We start from the raw sequence: 18824 nt of genomic DNA on the forward strand, positions 1-18824 counted from the left end.
GTTGAAATGATTTTTAAAAATGCAGAGAAAATGCTAACAGAATATTATATAGTTCCCCTAAAGATGCTTCTTCTAACCTCCAAGTATTAAATAAGACTGATCTAAATGTTAAGTACCTATAAAGTATATATTTGCTAGTTATCTATAAATTTTAAGTACAATTCCAGTGATATACCTGTATCTTTGGAAGAGAAGAACTAAACCTGCCATTTCTTAGGCTAAATAGATGATTCATAAGGTCCTTCCCTCCCCGTTTATTCTGATTGCCAAGCTTGTGTTCAGTAAGTTCTTGGCATCTAGTGATTAACCAGTGACAGCAGACAGTAGTGACCAAGAGAGATGGAGAGAACGATGGTGTAAGACAGTATATAAGGACAGTAAGCCACTGTATTTGTGGAACAACTGCATGTCAAAACTCCTTAACACTCTAACAAGGCATTTTTGGTCTTTTAAGATTAAGGACAGTCCTGACATAAGGGACTCAGTTTCAAACTAAAGTGCATCAAAAAGCAAATTATACTTCACAAACAATTTAAAGAGGTAGCCACAAACCCAGTTGTTTTAGATTGGCCTTCTAAATGAAGTCAGCACATGGATCCACGTGTGAGTGTCATGGACATCAGTGATTATGTAACTGTAACTGAAAGAAAAAGGCACAGCTCTGCAGACCCCCAAGAGAAGCTGGCATGTTTAATGTGGATGTAGAAGGGATAATGTCCATGGCAACTGATTGGAACACAACTGTCAGCAGCCTCAACGCAGGCTAAGACTGGGTTAAGCCCCAGGAGATGCAGAGAACGACTGAGGAAGCTGTGCTCTAAGGGCACAGTACAGAAGGTAGCTTGGAGTGTGCTGTGTTTCCGAGAGCCTTTTAAGTTGGGTGGTTGAGTAAAGGAGGGTGGAGGCAGGCTGTTCTACTTCCAATCCATGGATAAATCTCATTTTCTCAATGTAATACAGAGGCTGTTCTTCTATGATTGGCAAACACTATTTGTTCTTATCATGGAGACAGCATACTGCTATCAAGAAATAGGGAAAAGACAGTAAAAAAATGTGTGGAAAGAATATGGAACACCATGCAGCCATAAAAAATGATGAGTTCATGTCCTTTGTAGGGACATGGATGAAGCTGGAAACCATCATTCTCAGCAAACTATCGCAAGGACAAAAAACCAAACGCCGCATGTTCTCACTCATAGGTGGGAATTGAACAATGAGAACACTTGGACACAGGAAGGCGAACATCACACACCAGGGCCTGCTGTATGGTGGGGGGAGGCGGGAGGGATAGCATTAGGAGATACATCTAATGGAAATGACGAGTTAGTGGGTGCAGCAAACCAACATGCCACATGTATACATATGTAACAAACCGGCACATGTATACATATGTAACAAACCGGCACATGTATACATATGCAACAAACCTGCACATTGTGCACATGTACCCTAGAACTTTAAGTATAATAAAAAAAGTGTGGAAAGAATAATATGGGTTTCTAACTGAATGCTTGCTTTTGAAGAGCCCAAAAACAAACAAACAAAAAATTCTAAGAGCAGCAAACATCTACATCTGTTATATTACTGAATTACTCTTTTTTAAAATCCTTATTTCATAGGAGAGATATTTACAATTTTGAATTACAACGTTTGAAAAACGTTGAAAATAACCTGAAAGGGGAAAGTTGACCTGGGTTTATTCTCTTAAAAAACCCCAAACTTTTGTATAATAGTAATCCCTGAACTGATTATTTTTGAAGGTTTTTCAGATAATCTGATGTGCAAGGTTAGTTTGTTTTACTATTCAGTTGTTTGGAATAGTAGAGCATTATATGACGCTCTTATTGGAGGGTTAATGGCATTAAGAGATTAAAAGCTTTCACATTGTTTGGTTTTTACATCTATAAATAAAACAAGTTGTTATCATTTTCTAATATTTAGCTTATATACATTTTTGTGAGAGTTTTGTGGGACTTGGAAAGTGTATGGACCAGCATCAGACACAAATTATTTTTCCATCTTTCTCACTTGGAGTTTCAGATAGCAGCATTTTAATCATCTCTTCCATTAAACCAAGATTACACAAAAGTGTTTGAGGACACTGAGGACTGGCACTTCTAATTTTGCTTCAGAAACCAGTACTCAAAATGTCTGGTTTGGAGGTCAGTTACACCACTGTCTTTGTATAATCAGCCATTAAAAAATATTTTGGGGACATTTCTCAGAAGTCTCATCCCCATACTTTTGTTCTTAACACATCTCACCACAAACTCTACCACACCTATGGTTTGCAAACTTTGGGAAATGTCAGTATATGCCATTATCATGGTTATTAGTACTATTATTTGTTAAAAGCCCTTTGAAGGCAATTTATGTGACTTATATATAGTTAGTATTTTAATTTGGACATTCTCCAGTTATATGCAAAGATTAAAACTCGGCAGCTTCATTTTATAGAATTGGCATCTTTTATATGGCTATGGGGACTGCTTGGTGTCTATAAATTATTATGTATATTTGTTGGACTGAAATCAAACTTAAAATCTTCCATATTTCACATGTTTTTATTCTGAGCAGTAGGTACAAAAAATAATGCCATAGTTGTGGTCTAATTCTGTGTAGTTCAGCACTCTCCACAGGCTGTCAATCTCTGATTTGATCTACTTTTACCAGATTTAACAGATCCTTGAATTTACTTTACTGTATATGCTTCCTTTTTGCTCACATTGGGAATCAGACTAAACATGCATCTACTTCATTGAGGAACTCCAGATTGAGACATGCTGGGATTGACTCCATGGTTAGGGAAGATGGATGAAATGGAAACAAAACAGGAAACATGTGCTTGGCATCTAATAGCAGTTGCTGAGGGTCATTCTGCTCTTGTAGTTGTGCTTAGATCGTTTGTATAAAGGCCACTGTTACCTGTTCTTCAAATTCATTCAGGGGAGGCTAAAGGTTTAAAATTTTGACAATCTGCTGGGTGCTGAGAGAGGCACACAGGGAGCAGATGGCCTCTGCATCCTCCTGGGTTTTCTTCTTTAATTGCAGGAGCTGGGCTGCTTGGATCAGAGGTTCCATGGTCTGAACTACTCCACTCTGGTGAAGGTTTCTTCCCCAAAGCCACTCCTCAAGCTGACTTATATTGTACCTGAGTTGCATGCCTGTGCTCCAAGAGCAGGTGTCCTCCCGCAGGAGCAGGTTGTTAAGAGTCACTGCGTTGATCATGTAGAAGAGCTGTTTGAATACCTGCAGGATGATCTCAGGGTCCAAGCCCTGGTCACACATGACTGTATGAAAGGCATTCATCTGGCAGATGATAGCTTCCAGGCGGTATGAGTTATCCCCATCTGCCATGCTGGAGGAGTGCTTCTGGGAGCCAGTGGGCTTCACACCAGATAGACCCTGAATGCTCTCATTTTCCAACAGGGCAGAAACTATCATCGGCTGTAACACACCCTCGGAAATTTTAAAGAGGTGCTGGTAGATCTGAATGGAAAGGTCGCTCAGTACCTGACAGTATTTGGTGAGGTCAAAGTTCTTAAGGCAGTGTTCGTTGTGCTTTGCAGTATTCTGAGTAATGAAGCCCTCATCCCCGCTGTACCGCTTCAGACAGTGAAGAAGGTGGCAGGTGTTGGATAACAAGAATGACGTCATCTCAAAGTCATCACTGTGCTTCTTCAGGACTTTCTTAATGTCGTTGGTGGTGGAGGTCATCAGGGAGTGCACCTTGAGATCATCGTTGGTGTGGTCCGCGAGCCAGATGCACATGTAGAGGATGTAGGCGGGGAGACAAGGCACTGTGTCCAACAGCATCTGGGGCTTCAAGTCTATCACCAGGTTGAGGATGAGGAGGGCCTCGCCCTCTTTGTGGCACTCCAACATGCCCTGGAAATCCTTTTCTTTCCACTGAACTGTGACCTGCCTGTTGAACTCATGGCGCTTCCTCTCACTCTGGGCCAAAGCCTGGGCAGCTTCCTCATGTAAATCTTCAGTTGCTTTTAGAGCTTCCTCTCATTCTTTTCCTCTGACTTTATTTTTCACCTCAGAACTTCCTATCAACTAGTATGTTGAATATTTTGCTTATTAACTTTGTTTATTGTCTTCTCCCTCGATTAGAATATTAGCTACTTGAGTACAAGGATTTGAGCCTGTTATGTTCACTGCTGAATTTTAGGCTCCTGGAAGATACCCAGCATTCAATAGAGACCACAAAATAAATATATGTCAAATAAATGAGTCTGTAAGTTCATCAATTTATTTGCCCATATGCATTAACTTTTGCCCATATACATCCAATAACTCTTGTTATATGAAATCAACTGTACTATTTGCTTCATGTAATAGTTTAAAAATACATATGTGTGTATATAAATATATACAGAGATCATAGACCTAACTACGTCTATATATGTGTGTATGTGATATGTATAAATATATACACACATATATGACTGGCATATATATATAAATATATACACACACATATATATGACTGACATATATATAAATATATACACACACATAGATATGACTGATATATATATCTATCTTGTGTAAGTGGAATCAGGCAGTATTCAAACATACTTTCAATTAGTAATGACTATAGTTTAAATAAGAGAAAGTTTAAAGATTCTGATAGTTTAAATAAGAGAAAGCAAACATCACTACTACTAGTATTTGGGGAAAAAGATTACAAATAGAGATATTATGATAAAAGTGTACAATATTTTTTATGTTTGTGCACTTAGATCCATGTTGAAACTTTGGCTCACCTATACATGTATAGCACATTGGAATATGTGCTACCGTATGCCATTTATAAAGACTGAAAATAATAGTTTATAAACATTATTATTTATTTAGCAACCTCATAAGCTTGGTTTCAAAAATACCTGAATTACATAGCATAATCCCAGTGCTGGAGAACAGAACAGTAGCTGCCAAGGGTTAGGGTTGGTTGGAAGATGTGATTAGTGAGGGATAATGTGAAAACATGTACTTTCTTTGTGGTGATAGAGCAGTTCTGCATCCAGATTATGGTGATGGTTACGTAAATCCACACTTCATAGATCTATACACACACATCACACATACATTCAAACACATCTGTACATGTAAAATCCTTAGAAATATGAATAGGGTCTGAACCTGAGTTAATGGTATGGTAACAATGTCAATTTCCTGATTTTGGCAATGTACTAGGTTAAGTTAGATATAATCATTGGGGAAAGTTGCCTGAAAATAGCATGGTCATTCATTTTACTTCTTTTTTTAACTTCTTATGAGTCAAATTATTTTAAAACAAAAGGTATTAAGCAAAGACAAAAATTTGAAAGTTCAAAAATCAAAGCCCATGTGAATTTGGACATATGATTTGATTTCTTTTGTAGACCTTGATTTCTTCACCTGTAAAAATGGGATAATAGTATGATTCCTATCTCATTATTGTCATGCTTAAATCATACCACTTATGTAGGTGCCTGTACATATATATATATACACACACACACATATATCTATATATATGACTGACTTTGACTGACTTAGGTCTATGATTTAAGATGCGGAAATTGGAATTTACCAGAACATTTGTGAATTGATTTGTTCTTATGCTTCACCACCTGTCATGGTAAAGGACACCTTAGCCCCAGCTCATAGTATGAAAACACGTAAATGCTTCTATGTGCCCTAAATTTCTCTTGGTTAAGCTTTATACTTTTTTTTTTTTGTTTATGACACAGAAATATGATCACAAAGCACATGTGTACCACAATACAAATTTCATGTATTTTGTCTCTGTATTATGTTTTCTTTCCATTTATGTCGTTTCAAGCTAACAATTCCTAATATCCTAATACAGTGGGCCTTTCGAGCACTTACTTCTTTAGATAGTCATGTTCTTTTAACTAGGATCTCACAGATAAACTTATCAAAGCATGGGAAAGGATGAAGAACCTTGACTCCTTCCCCTCTCCATCCCCCACTAAATTCAATTCGCCCCAACCTTGTATTTGTTTTGTTCTCCTGGAAAAGAAAATATAGTCATCACCCTCAATAAATATACAATCTAGTTAGAGAGATATGACTTCAGAGTAGGATTTCTTAGTTTTGATTTTGATTATCTTCCTTTAGATATTTGGAAAGACAAGAATGCTGTATGCTTATGGACTGCAAGCAGTATGAGTGGAAAACAAAAGTAATAAATGTTACTTCTGACTTTATTATAATCTTAGGATTGTTAATAGTTAACAATTACTTACTGAAGGAAGATTTAAATTGAATATTTCTAAATGGGAAAAATTTAAAAAGCAGGTGAGTCCATAAATTTTAGGACCCAGAATCTACTGAGCTAAAAACTCAATAAGAGTTAATTCTCTGTTGGTGTTGTAGCAATTCTTGAGGTTATTTGTGAAGACTCACATGAGAGCTAAACAATAAAAGAGGACTGAGACCATTTCAAGGGATGGAGAACACCTTCCTTTCTTGTTCAGATGATGCTCTGAGACATTGCTGTTTATTTTGACTCCATCTTTTTAAACAAACTTCCACTTAGGAACTTAAAAACCACCTGTAAACCAACAGCCACAAAAAAGTGGGGAACTCAGTGTTTAAGCATTATTGTTCACCAGACACGGTACTGGGCACTTACATAAATGGTATGGTTTAAACATGACAATAATGAGATAGGAATTGTACTATTATTCCATTTATACAGGTGAAGAAATCAAGGTCTACAAAATAAATCAAATAATATGTTCAAATTCATAAGGGCTTTGATTTTAGAAATTTTAGATTTTTTTGTCTTTGTTTAATACCTATTATTTTTAAATAATTTGACTCACAAGAAGTTAAAAAATAGTAAAAAGAATGATCGTGTTATTTTCAGCCAACTTTCCCCAATGATTATATCTAACTTAACCTAGTACATTGCCAAAATCAGGAAATTGACATTGTTTCCACACCATTAACTCAGGTTCAGACCCTATTCATATTTCTAAGGATTTTACATGTACTCTTGTGTAGGTGTGTGTGACTATATGTGTGATGTGTGTGTATAGATCTATGAAGTGTGGATTTATGTAATCATCACCATAATCTGGATGCAGAACTGCTGTATCACCACAAAGAAAGTACATGTTTTCACATTATCCCTCACTAATCACATTTTCCAACCAACCCTAACCTTTGGCTGCCACTGATCTGTTCTCCAGCACTAGGATTATGCTATGTAAATCAGGTATTTTTGAAGCCAAAGCTCATGAGGTTGCTAAATAAATAATAATATTTTATAAAATGTTATTTTCAGTCTTTATAAATGGCATACTGTAGCACATATTCAAATGTGTTATACATGTATAGGTGGCAAAGTTTGAACATGGATCTAAGTGCACAAATGTAAAACATATTGTACACTTTTATCACAATATCCCTATTTGTAATATTTTCCCCCAAAAGCTAGTAGTAGTGATGTTTGCTTTCTCTTATTTAAATTATCCAAATTATAGTCATTACTAATTGAAAGTATGTTTTAATACTGCCTGATTCCACTTATGTAAGATATCTAAAATAGTTAAACTCCTAGAAACAGAGTAGAATACTGGCTGCCAGTGTCTGGAAGCAGGGGAAATGGGGGTTGCTGTTCAATGGGTATAAAATTCAGTTATAACAGATGAATAAGTTCTAGAGATCTGCTGTCAACAGAGCACCTATAGTTAACAAGATTCTATTGCGCAGTTAAAAATTTATTAAGAGGATATATCTCATGTTAAACATACTTACTTCATTAACAGAAAAAATTGGAATATTTTACACATAAAATTACATATATGCCTGAATTTCACATTTCGTTTCACAAATTGAACTGGTGCTAAAAAGGTATTTTTGTATTAAAAAACATCTAACTGAAGGAAAAGTTACAAGTGAGTGATCCTTCATAAATAAAATATAATCCTAGGGACCGCTGTTATTCCATTTTGAATACCCTCCACGATTAGTCTTAATAATTATGTTGACTCAATGAAAAATAATGATTTCTCAAGAGGCAACAGAAAATAGAGAATAAGTCCATTCTTGAGAAAATTTATAATTCGTGAAAGTAATTTTTTCATCCTCTTTTCTTATTTAAACCTCAAGTACTCTCTGCCACTCTGTGCTCTTCTTTCTGGGGTAAAATATGCCAGCTATCCACAGTCAGGGCATTCTCTAACCACTCCTCCCTAGAAATGTCTACAGACTTTTACTCAGCTAGACTGTCTTGTTGTCTGTCTTTATATCAACTTCACAAGACGTGTGGACCATTCTCTTAGGCCCTTGCATGGCAGTGCATAATATATTCCATGCTAATTATCTAATGAGGTTCACTAAATTCACCACATAAAATACTCTTAGATCTAACAGTACAAAAATTTCCAATTATGGGCCGGGCGCGGTGGTTCACGCCTGTAATCCCAGCACTTTGGGAGGCCGAGCCGGGCGGATCACGAGGTCAGGAAATCGAGGCCATCCTGGCTAACACGGTGAAACCCCGTCTCAACCAAACATACAAAAAATTAGCCAGGCGCGGTGGCAGGCGCCTGTAGTCTCAGCTACTCACAAGGCTGAGGCAGGAGAATGGCGTGAACCCAGGAGGCGGAGCTTGCGGTGGGCCCAGATTGCGCCACTGCACTCCAACCTGGGCGACAGAGGGAATCTCTGTCTCAAAAAAAAAAAAAAAGAAGAAAATTCCAATTACATAACTCCTTTGAATTACATCCTAAGGCTAATTTAAAGAGGGTATCACAAAAATAGAAATGATAGCGACAGAAAATGGTCCCAATTTTCACTGCACTGTTGCTAAGACCACCTTGCCACTCATCATTATAGAATGCCTTTCAGGTAACATAATAAGAGCCATTTTTAAAATGGAACCTTACTATACCCATGTGTGACAGGCAGAGGGCCTCCATTATTATTCATAGTTTACAGATGAAGCAGTTAGATTTGCCCCAGGTCACTGGCTTATTAAATGACGGGCTAAGACAGAACCAAGTTTTATTCTCAAATAAGACCATAAAGAAGAGGATTGATCCAAATGAATTATAAAATTTTCTTACAGCCCCAGTAACAATAATAGATAAGCTAATGATTTCTTTAATAAAAATCTGATATGACAAGTAAAATGTGACAGAATCAACATGATCAATTAATCAGATTTGGGTAGTAGTTTGGTAGCTAAATGTTGGATACTCTTGGACATAAAGATGACAATATTTATGACGATAAAGATGACCATTCCACAGTTTGAGAATTTCTACAGAGCAGAGAGATGAAGAAAATTTCTGAAGTTATTGAAACTGTGTGAAGATGAATTATTTGGTTGATGAACTGCTATCATTCTAAATGGACTTCACTTTCTGAAAAAATAACGCATAAGGATGAAATATGTATTGAATGAAAATTATATTTTGTTTTTCCATTTTTTACCTAATAAAAAAATCAGAAAAACAGATTTTTTTTAAAAAAAAAGAAAAGATGACTATAATAGACAATGGAGACTAGTAGAGGCAGTAGTGAGGGCAGCCAGGGTTGAAAAACTACAGGGTACTAAGCTTCGTATCTGCATGATGAGATCAGTCATACCCCAAACCTCAGCATCGCACAATATACCCGGGTAACAAACCTGCCTAGACATTTGTGTAAAATGAGATGATTGCAGGGTAGTTTTAAAAGTCATTCCCCTTATGAAAATATGGAATGTTGTGCACATTATTTCATAGACTTTGTGCTTAGTTAAAGTTCTTAACCAAAAATTCTAAATGATTTCTCCTATTAATAAATAAATATCAATAACATCATTTTAATGGGCTCTATGAAGACCTTATTGTGTGATTCTATCATAATTCAACAAGTGCCCTATTGTTGAACGCTTAGACTCTTTCTGATTATTTCCCTTTACAAAAAATGCTATATTATACATTGTTGTATGTATTTTTAAGTTATGAAATTGTTAGGGCAAAAGGTGAATAAATGTAAGGTCTTTGATAAATACTGTCAGAATTCTCTCCATAGAGGATACGATAAAGCATCTTTTCATTTGAAGGAGCAAGAATAACTGCTACATACTTCTGAGACTTCCAGTACTTTTTTGGTTTTAAGTTTTGTTGTTGTTTATTTGGTTTTTTGGAGGTTTTCTGTTTTGTTTTATAAGTAGGTTTCAGTATTACTAAGTATTCAGTCATGGTGGATATTCGAAGAATAATTTCTCTCTTTGGGATTATACCTCTAACACTATGAGCAAGTATCACTGTGTTCTTTCTCTAAAGGAAAATATAAAGCATAGACAAATTAAATGCTGCTCAGATTCTAAAACTATGAAAATATAACAATGGAGAAACAAATAGCAAGTCTCTAGCTACTCAATGACTTTAGCATTGAGTGGATCCTAAAATGCCTATTTTTGAACAGAATGAAAAAGTACAGCAGGTTCCTTTGGAAGATCAAAGTGAGAAAATTGACTACAGCTTTAACAGCCTTAAAATAAATTTTTGGCAGAATGGAAAAGTATGCATAATTGAGAAAAGTACACTAATCTGTAGAATAAAATAGATATAAAAACAGGCTAAACCATAATGCTGCTGCCTGTTCTTTTGACAACAATCTTCCACCTGTCCCTGACTGCTGTGTTTAGGGAATCAAAGTTTAGAGCTGAAAAAAATAGGAGGTTGGAAACTTTAGGAGGAAGGCAGTGTAGGGCTGTGTAAATTGCAGAGAAGTCGGAGCCAGAAGACTTGAGTGGCATGCAATTGTGGATAGGCTATGAAATCTGGCAGCCTGCCTTTAAATACCAATTCAGACATTTACTAATCCTATGATCCCAGGCAAATACCATATCCTCTCTTTGGCTCAGTTTCTACATTTTTAAATAGAGATAAAAATAGTGCCTTACTGCCGGGCGCGGTGGCTCAAGCCTATAATCCCAGTAGTTTGGGAGGCCGAGGCAGGCGGATCATGAGGTCAGGAGATCGAGACCATCCTGCCTAACACGGCGAAACCCCATCTCTATTAAAAATGCAAAAAATTAGCTGGGCGCGGTGGCTCACGCCTATAATCCCAGCAGTTTGGGAGGCCGAGGCGGAAGGATCACGAAGTCAGGAGATCGAGATCATCCTGGCTAACAAGGTGAAAACCCATCTCTACTAAAAATGCAAAAAATTAGCCGGGCGTGGTGGTGGGCGCCTGTAGTCCCAGCTACTGGGGAGGCTGAGGCAGGAGAATGGCATGAACACGGGAGGCGGAGCTTGCAGTGAGTCGAGATCGCACCACTGCACTCCAGCCTGTGCGACAGAAGGAGACTCCGTCTCAAAAAAAAAAAAAAAAAGTGCCTTATTTTCCCAGTGCCTGACTCATATTATTTATTAAATATTAGCCATTCTTTTATTATATAACTAGATTGGAACTGGGCAGGTCACCTTACCTTGTGTCTCAATTTCTTCAACTGTAAAATGAAGTAGTTAGACAATGTGAGCATGTGATATCACAACTAGATGTGAAAGTCTATGGTCCTATCAGAACAGCAACAACAACAAACTCACTGGATGCCGTCATGCTACCATTAGAGTAGGTTTGGAAATGATCCGAAGCCAGCAAAGTGAATATGAAAATAAAGAATTCAAAGCACAGTAGGGGAGAAAAGGAGAGAGGGGAATAAGAAAAGTCACTTTTACAGATAGATTTTTTACATTTATCATCTGATACTATAGTTATATCAAATATGTGATTGATTGCATAGGCAATAAAGTTACTATAAAACAGTCATTTGTGCATTGCAAGAAGAGTGGTTTTTTCCAACTTCCTTTTGTAAACCAATAAGTCAATGAGGCAGATCTCAAGTGATTTAGAGATTTTGCTTTGCAAGGTGGAGGATACACCTGGGAAAAAGAATCACAAGTCACAAGTAGGCGGTGTCCTGTGCTTTTTCTAAAGAGGGTTTTGGGAACTTCAGTATTTAAAGGAGAAAGAGGAAGCAGGCAGGAAATTAAAACGGGAGGAAAAGAAGGAGAGAGGGAAGGCAAGGAAGCTAATGGCTACATTCTTGTGAGGCTCTGATTAGTGCTCAGTGAATCTATATGTTACATGTGGCAAAAACAGGATGAAGGAGTCAGTTGTGCATTCATCCTCTCTCAGTAAATCTACATTTTACGTAAGTTAAAGTAAGCATATGAAATTACAGCTGTTTGGGAACAAAAGGATGGCAGTTTTTGCATGACTCAGGTTCCAAGCTTAATTTTCCTTTGTCATAGTGAGTTTGGGGTCCTGAGATTTTATTTTCCTTTCACACTTTCTACCAATATAAAGCTTCCTCATAGATGCCTTCTTTTCTCAAACATTAACAACCCTCGTGGTTTTCTCTCATTTTGAGTACAGAAAACATAATACTGTACAATAATTTTATCTGTCTTAAATACAAGACTACTTATGATTCACTTAAAATAAAAAAAAATGGCTCCACATTTCTGGCTTTTAGTTGGATTATGATTTCAACCAAAAATCAGAGCTTTTTAACCTTGAGTTTGAGTTTCACAGACCCAGTAAAGTGGAAATATAGACTTTTTCTTAGGACAGTGTTATGACACTCAAAAGAATCGTGGCCAAACTTAATTACCTGTTGCAGACATCATTGCAGTTTTTTACTGAACTATCAGAGACTTTCTTGTGCCTATCACAGTGTATATGCTAAATACATATTACAGGGCCAGGCACGGTGGCCCATGCCTATAATCCCAATGCTTCAACAGGCCAAAGCAGGAGCATTGCTTGAGGCCAAAATTTTGACACCTGCCTGGGCAACATAGCACAACCCCATCTCTAAATTTTTTTTTAATTAGCCAAGCATGGTGGCAGGTGCCTGTAGACCAAGCTACTTGGGAGGCTGAGATGGGAGGATCAATTGAGCCCAGGAGTAAGGTTACAGTGAACTATGATCACACCCCTGCACTCCAGCCTGGGTGACAGAGTGAGACCCTGATTCTAAAAATAAAAAAATAAATTAAAAACACATAAATACACAAATAAGTATTATGGAATCAACAAATAAATAAATTGAAAAAAGGATTGAGTAAAATTACTTAGTAATGAGGCCTTTCTTGTCTATCCTTACATAAAATAAATCCCCAGGCCCCCACATCCCCCTTACTGTTCTTATTTTTCTCCATACCATTCATAGTCATGTTATACTACATATGTATTTGTTGATGGTCTTTCTCTTACTGGTGGAATGTAAGCTCCATGATAGAAGAGACATTGTTGGTGTTTTCCTTTGTATTTTTTTCACTGCTTAATTCCCAGTGCACACAGTAAGCACACAATAAATATTTACTGTATGGATATTTAAGCAAGTCACTTCCCTCAATTTCTTCAAATTATTTATGTCACTTTGAAGGTAAAATCTCTCTTCTATACATCATTTTTCCTTCAATCTCCACTTTTAATATCTGTCACTGGCAAACGTAATAAGTATACTCATTGTTCAGGTCAATAATGAGAACTTTTAAGCACTTTATTAAATATTTATTGAGTGTTCCTCTATAATGGACACTCTACTATACATTTCTGCCTTATTTGTGGAATGTAGTCAATGTAATTATGCCACACACGTAGACTTCCAGATCCTTGTGTCAAACTTACTTTCCTTGGCTTTGTGGCAGAACACATACTGTTATGAAGCTCACTTTACGGCAAATATTTCTTGAAAATACAAAACTGATAGATATATGTATGTAGGTTTCCTTCTTATATGTCTTTTACAAGCAATGAAGTTGTATATCTCCTTTAGTGTTTAATGTGTTTCATCAGATAATGCCCTAGAAGTTTTATCAAATTTTTCTGTCCACCTTTTGAAGGTGTATGAGAGTGAAAAAATGCAGTCTGCTGCTTCACTAATAAAACTAAGACAAACGCCATTCCAACTGAAATATGTGAAACACTTGGTTTTATTAATTGGAAGCATTTGAAACCTCTAAATTTGGACTCGAGTAAAGACATTTCATAGAAAAACTGAAATTTTTTTTGTTTATTTTTTAATCTTGATAACTTGTAATAGTTTACAGCCACAGTGGCAGCTTTTATATGTGTACATGCATTTAAATACAGTTTCATAAATAGCCATGTGGCAAAATATCTGCCACTAGGCAAAAAAAAAATCTTTGCCACTAAATGAACATCTTTAAGTAATATTGAAAATAGATGTGAGGTAATTTTTTATCTAAAGTGACTGTAGCCTATATTAAGACATACTCACTGTAACAATTCAAGTTTTAAAATCCTTGTTTTATAACTCAAAAATGTGTCTTTTCCAAAAAACACATCTTTACATTTATTGCTATTGTACATTCATTTGGCAGGAAACAGGGATGTTTGATGTCTTGCAGTGATAAAACAATCATATTCAATAGAAAATTATCTCACATGCTGCATGACTTTTGAACGTTTTATAATTACATAAGTGAAAAACCAATTTGTAGATATCTGAGTGAGTACAACCATTTAATAAATGTGAATAAAGCATTTCAGAACATTTTAATGTACACTGCATTTTCTGATAGTAAGATTTTAGGTTAAAATAAGATTATACTTTAAAAAGCTTACCATTTTGAAAAAAAATCATATCACTGTTGGCAATGCCTTTTTCATATTTGAGATGCTAGTCCAACATATTGCATATCCATTTGTTTTTGTTTGATTTTATTGTTATTACATTCATGGTAATACTAAAATACACACACACACAATTACTTAGGTTTTTTTTCAGTAAAAAGCCCAAAGAAAAATGCTGACAACGTTCAGTTGAAATTTTGAAATTGGGTTTTATAATTCTGCCCACATAGCAAAAGCTGAAATGGTCTATGAAGATGTAGTTTTTGAAAGAATGAAGCAAGTAGTAAAACCAACAAAACCAAGTGAAAATTATACAAGGAAACACAATAATAAGTTAACAAAAAAATACACTTTTTCTTCATGTTGACAAGACATGATTTATTCCTTTCTAATATTTTCCCATCTCATAAATATATAAGCTTGCTTGTTAATACTTTGTCTAACTCTAATTTTTATTCTGTTACCAATGTCATTAATACTTTATTTTTCTTTATTTCTCTTATAAAGTGACTTCTGAACTTCCTAGTTTGTTTAAACTATCGCAAGGTCAGAAAACCAAACACTGCATATTCTCACTCATAGGTGGGAATTAAACAATGAGAATACTTGGACACAGGCAGGGGAACATCACACACTGGGGCCTGTCATGGGATGGGGGGCTGGGGGAGGGAGAGCATTAGGAGAAATACCTAATGTAAATGACAAGTTAATGGGTGCAGCAAACCAACACAGCACATCTATACATATGTAACAAACCTGCACGTTGTGCACCTGTACCCTAGAACTTAAAGTATAATAAAAATAAATACATAAATAAAATAAAATGAATAAAAAATAAATACAAACATATTAATCATAAGTAAATGAAACATCTGATAATCTCATTATGTCTAGTAGTAATGTCACCTCTGAGTATTTAAATATTCGTCTACATATTTCTTTGCTAAATTTCCTTTTATTTCTGCTTTATATTAAACTTTTTTTTAGAGAGCACAACTCCAAAGCATCTTTTATTAATATAGAAAGGTCATATTTAGCAAAAGACACAAGGCAGGGAAGTGTCAGGCCTGAGGCCTGAGCTGTGCTGAGGGAGAAGGAGGCTCCGGACAAGTGCTGGGAAGGGCTGAGTGGTGGGGGCCACAGAAAGTTCCAGTGGGCAACACTGTCGGCAGGTCATGGTTGGGACTCACGGGGACCTCGCTGCTAACTCTTGTTGCGTTGGCGGGGTGGGGTGGGGAGGGGAGTCCTTAGTGCTGCCACCTGGAGTGAGAACCGCCCCTTGGTTCCTGGAGGGCACCCATCAGGGGACACAGGACAGGAAGCCCAGGATGGTTAGTGCAACTAGGGATGAAGGTCAGGGAGAAACAGGTGCTCTGAAGTCCAGACACAGAGGCCTAGGAGCTTCCTGTTAAGTGTGGGCGTTCCGCTCTGTCTCTACCAGGCACTCTGACTAGGGATGGATGATACCTCTCTTCAGGCACTTCGCGGCGCTCTTGCTGCCAGCATAGGTGGGCCGGATCCCTTTGCCCATCTCCCCTGTGACCAACAGCAGTTCCGTGTAGGTGCTCTGGGAGCCCTGGGCACCAGGTGGTTTCATGGCCTGCACACAGCCGATGGTAGGCGGTCCAAAGTCTTTAAACAGCGGTCTGAAAGGGGCAGTGGCTCCCAGCCCTGAGCCTGACGGCGAAGGGACGCTTCCTGTAGGGACCGGAGTGCCTGGCCCAGGGGTGCTGGAGCCGGGGGTGCTGCTGGGGGCAGGGGTGGTAGGTTTGTAGGACATCCCCAACTCCTGGGCGCTGGGGAAGCCAGCAGGCTGCTCTTCGGGGGTTAGCTGCGGGACCGCTCAGCAGCGATCTGATTGGCAAGCGGGCTGCACGCCCCCTGGTAAATCTATATTAAACTTTTTAACTGCAATTTGTATTAATCTAAATACAGTTCAAATATTCTCCATGAGAATTTCACATTTGAGTTGAGACATCCTAAAATGTAAAATACACAATGGATTTCAAAGATTTCATATGAAAAAAGAATGCAAACTATCTCTAATAATTTTTATATTGATTACATATTGACCCAATATTTTGGATATATATTGGGTTAAATAAAATATACAATTTAAAAAAATTATGCTACATTTTTGTTAAAAAATTTAAATAAACTATATATGAAATTATTTCTTGGGATAGAAAAGGGGACATGATTAAATATTTACTTAAACTTTTTTCAAAAACATATCTTTAAAACACATTTTCAAACACAACAAAAGTATTTTAATTTTGAATAGGTAAAATAAACTTATTCCGGCTGAAATTCAATCATGGCATGATTTCCTTTGTATGCATTTGAGGACTCTGTTTATAACCCAGATAAAAACCTAAAACTTTTGAAACTCTTCTAAGAATGTCTAACACAAATTACCTGTATAGATATCACGGCACAGACGATGCTGAGGTCGGACTGACTGAAGAAGAACAGGCTGAAGATGCTGTGCTCACACAGCAGCTGGCCCCCAGGTTACCTGCCCTTCACGTACGTGGCGATGGTCACCTGGCTCACCAGCAAAGTGAACAACAGGTCGGTGGCGGCCAGCCGCATAACTGTGTAGAAGGTGGTCTCCTTCTGCTCCTTGCGCGACTTGCACAGCACCACGATGGCCACCAGGTTGCCCACCACCCCGAAAATGGACGGTCCCAGGCTGTCCAGCAGATTGGGCTCCAGGCCAAGGACACATTGGCCTGGGAAGGGGTTAACATGACAGTGGCTGGTGGTACGCAGCCCTGGAGTGCGAAGCTGAGTCTGGTGATGGCAGAAGAGAGACAAAGCCACCATGAGTGAAATGACCACCTGCAGGGCATTAGACTTGCGCCCAGGAAACGGGATGCTAACATGACAAGGGAGGAACTCAATCCCACTCTCTGGATTGCAACCACTTACCAGTGGCAGCCACCCAAGTCTCCAGGCTCCCTCTGCTCCTGCCAGCAGCACACCCTTGCTGATCTTAATATTTATAAACTGAGCCTCCCATTCCTCTTCCTCCCCACAGCCTATCTCACTCCACTGACAAGACCCATCTCCAGGGAAAGATAGTTCCCTAGTATTATTCCCGACAGATTCTGAGTTAATAAAATGCACATTGAAACACTGGAAGACAATTTGGAAAGCGCTCTCTTTCCTCCTTGGCTCCCCTGGCAGTGCCCCATCTCTGCGCCCTTTGCCCGATGGCCCACATCCCATGTCACGTGTAGCCTCCCCAGTGGTGGGGCCTAAGACAATGAAACCTAAGACTAATTGGTGTACCTGAGGAAGAAGTGAATTCTAAAAGCTAGGAAAACATATTTTGGGGAATAATCAAGGAAAACTTCCGTGGCCTTGTGAGAGACCTAGACATCCAAATAAAAGAAGCACAAATAACACCTGGGAAATTCATCACAAAAAGATCTTAGCCTAGGCACATTGTCATTGGGTTATCCAAAGTTAAGACAAAAGAAAGAATCTTAAGAGCTGTGAGACAGAAGCACTAGGTAACCTATAAAGGAAAACCTATCAAACTAACAGCAGATTTTGCAGCAGAAACCTTACAAGCTAGATGGGATTGGGGCCCTTTCTTCAGCCTCCTCAAACAAAACAAGTATCAGCCAAGAATTCTGTATCCAGCAAAACTAAACATCATATATGAAAGAAAGATACAGTCATTTTCAGACAAACAAATGCTGACAGAATTTGCCATTACCAAACCAGCACTGTAAGAACTGCTAAAAGGAGCTCTAAATCATGAAACAAACCCTGGAAACACATCAAAACAGAACTTCATTAAAGCATAAATCACACAAGACCTATAAAACAAAAATACAAGTTAAAAAGCAAAAACAAAAAACAAAAACAAAGTACAGAGGCAACAGAGAGCATGAGGAAAGCAATGGTACCTCACTTTTTAATACTAATGTTGGTTGTAAATGGCTTCAATGCTCCACTTACAAGATACAGAACCACAGAATGGATAATAACTCACCAACTAACTATCTGCTGCCTTCAGGAGACTCATCTAACACATAACAACCTACATAAACTTAAGGAAAGTGGTAGAAAAAGGCATTTCATGTAAATGGACACCAAAAGCGAGCAGCGGTAGCTATTCTCATATGAGACAAAACAAACTTTAAAGCAACAGTAGCTAAAAGAGACAAAGACAG

The 18824-nt window shown here is 37.7% G+C and overlaps 1 protein-coding gene and 1 pseudogene across 1 annotated transcript; both read right to left on the reverse strand.

The window, feature by feature from the left end:
• Positions 1-2733: 2733 nt before the first annotated feature.
• Positions 2734-11586, reverse strand: LOC115933777 (unconventional myosin-Vb-like; annotated as a pseudogene).
• Positions 11587-14385: 2799 nt separating this feature from the next.
• Positions 14386-16646, reverse strand: LOC129531947 (cyclin-dependent kinase 2-associated protein 2-like). Its single transcript, XM_055379531.2, has one exon. It carries the CDS (start codon positions 16412-16414, stop codon positions 16085-16087), a length of 330 nt encoding a protein of 109 aa, XP_055235506.1. The 5' UTR covers positions 16415-16646; the 3' UTR covers positions 14386-16084.
• Positions 16647-18824: the final 2178 nt, after the last annotated feature.

This window comes from Gorilla gorilla, chromosome 11, assembly GCF_029281585.2.
Source record: "Gorilla gorilla gorilla isolate KB3781 chromosome 11, NHGRI_mGorGor1-v2.1_pri, whole genome shotgun sequence".
In the NCBI taxonomy this organism is placed as follows: Eukaryota; Metazoa; Chordata; class Mammalia; order Primates; family Hominidae; genus Gorilla; species Gorilla gorilla.